Below are 993 nucleotides of genomic sequence, written 5' to 3'. Positions count from 1 at the left end.
TTCTCCCACTGAAAACACTACCTCCAGATGAACAGAATCAACTTTTGGAGATTGCAGAGATTTTTATTTATTTTTTTGTCTCCGCTCCTTAACAAATTTGTTTTTTCCCTTGTGTCCCAGCTGGTCTCAAGAAAATTTGTAAAGCCATTGTTGAAGCACGGACTGATGAAGAACGCGTCAAAGCTTTTGGACCGATCCAGGAAATGATAACATTTGTTCAGTTTGCTAATGATGAGTGCGATTATGGCATGGGTTATGAACTGGGAATAGACCTCTTCTGTTATGGATCTCATGTGAGTATACTAAGTCACTGCTTCTTCAGCAATCATCTTTCTTGGATTTGATGTGATTTCTGAGATGACTTATGAAATAAAAAGAACTTTTCTTTTCGACTTATTTCTTATTTAAAATGGGATAGTTTTAATTCTTTGACATATTTAAAACAAAACACAACAAATCAAAAACAGGGGACATCAAACTTTTAGTGGCTATACTAGAACTATTAGTGTTTTAATGTTGCACATACATTTAAGTTAAATAGAATAAACATAAGTTGGGAACTAATGCTTTGGTCCATACAAAGAACTGAATTTTCAAAACTTTTTAAGGACTGGGTTTTTGGGGATATAAATCATTTCTCTTTGATTTTCTCTCTCTCTCTCTCTTACAGTACTTCCACAAGGTTATCAAGCAACTTTTGCCCATGGCTTACAACTTACTGAAAAGGAACTTGTTTGGGGAAATTTTGGAGACCCATCTGTCAAGTCGTATCCATGACAACATAGACCAACTCTCTCCACATTAAAACAAAAAAAAATTATTCAGAAGTACATTTCTGTTCTGGCTCTTTATAAGCTTTCCCACCATGTGTTCTTGTCTTCTGTTGCTTGTCATTGCTGATATTTTTGGTGGATTTGTGCTGCTGTCACTAACTGGAAACAGTTTAGTGATGTCTTGTTTGTAAAAAGTAGCTGTTCAATAAAGCTTTTTTTT

At 34.7% G+C, this 993-nt stretch overlaps 1 protein-coding gene across 1 annotated transcript in view; it reads left to right on the top strand.

Moving 5' to 3' along the window:
* hpf1 (histone PARylation factor 1) overlaps positions 1-993 on the top strand; it is an 11,052-nt gene extending 10,059 nt beyond the window's left edge. Inside the window, exons 7-8 of the mRNA XM_005741201.1 lie at positions 121-293; positions 671-993. Coding sequence (XP_005741258.1) covers positions 121-293; positions 671-805 — 308 coding nt within the window. The 3' untranslated portion in view covers positions 806-993. The remainder of the gene's footprint in view (positions 1-120; positions 294-670) is intronic.

This window comes from Pundamilia nyererei, unplaced genomic scaffold, assembly GCF_000239375.1.
Source record: "Pundamilia nyererei isolate P.nyererei 1_Seehausen unplaced genomic scaffold, PunNye1.0 scaffold00107, whole genome shotgun sequence".
Classification (NCBI taxonomy): Eukaryota; Metazoa; Chordata; class Actinopteri; order Cichliformes; family Cichlidae; genus Pundamilia; species Pundamilia nyererei.
The sequence above is the reverse complement of the archived record's forward strand: the minus strand, read 5'-3'. Positions and strand labels throughout refer to the sequence as shown.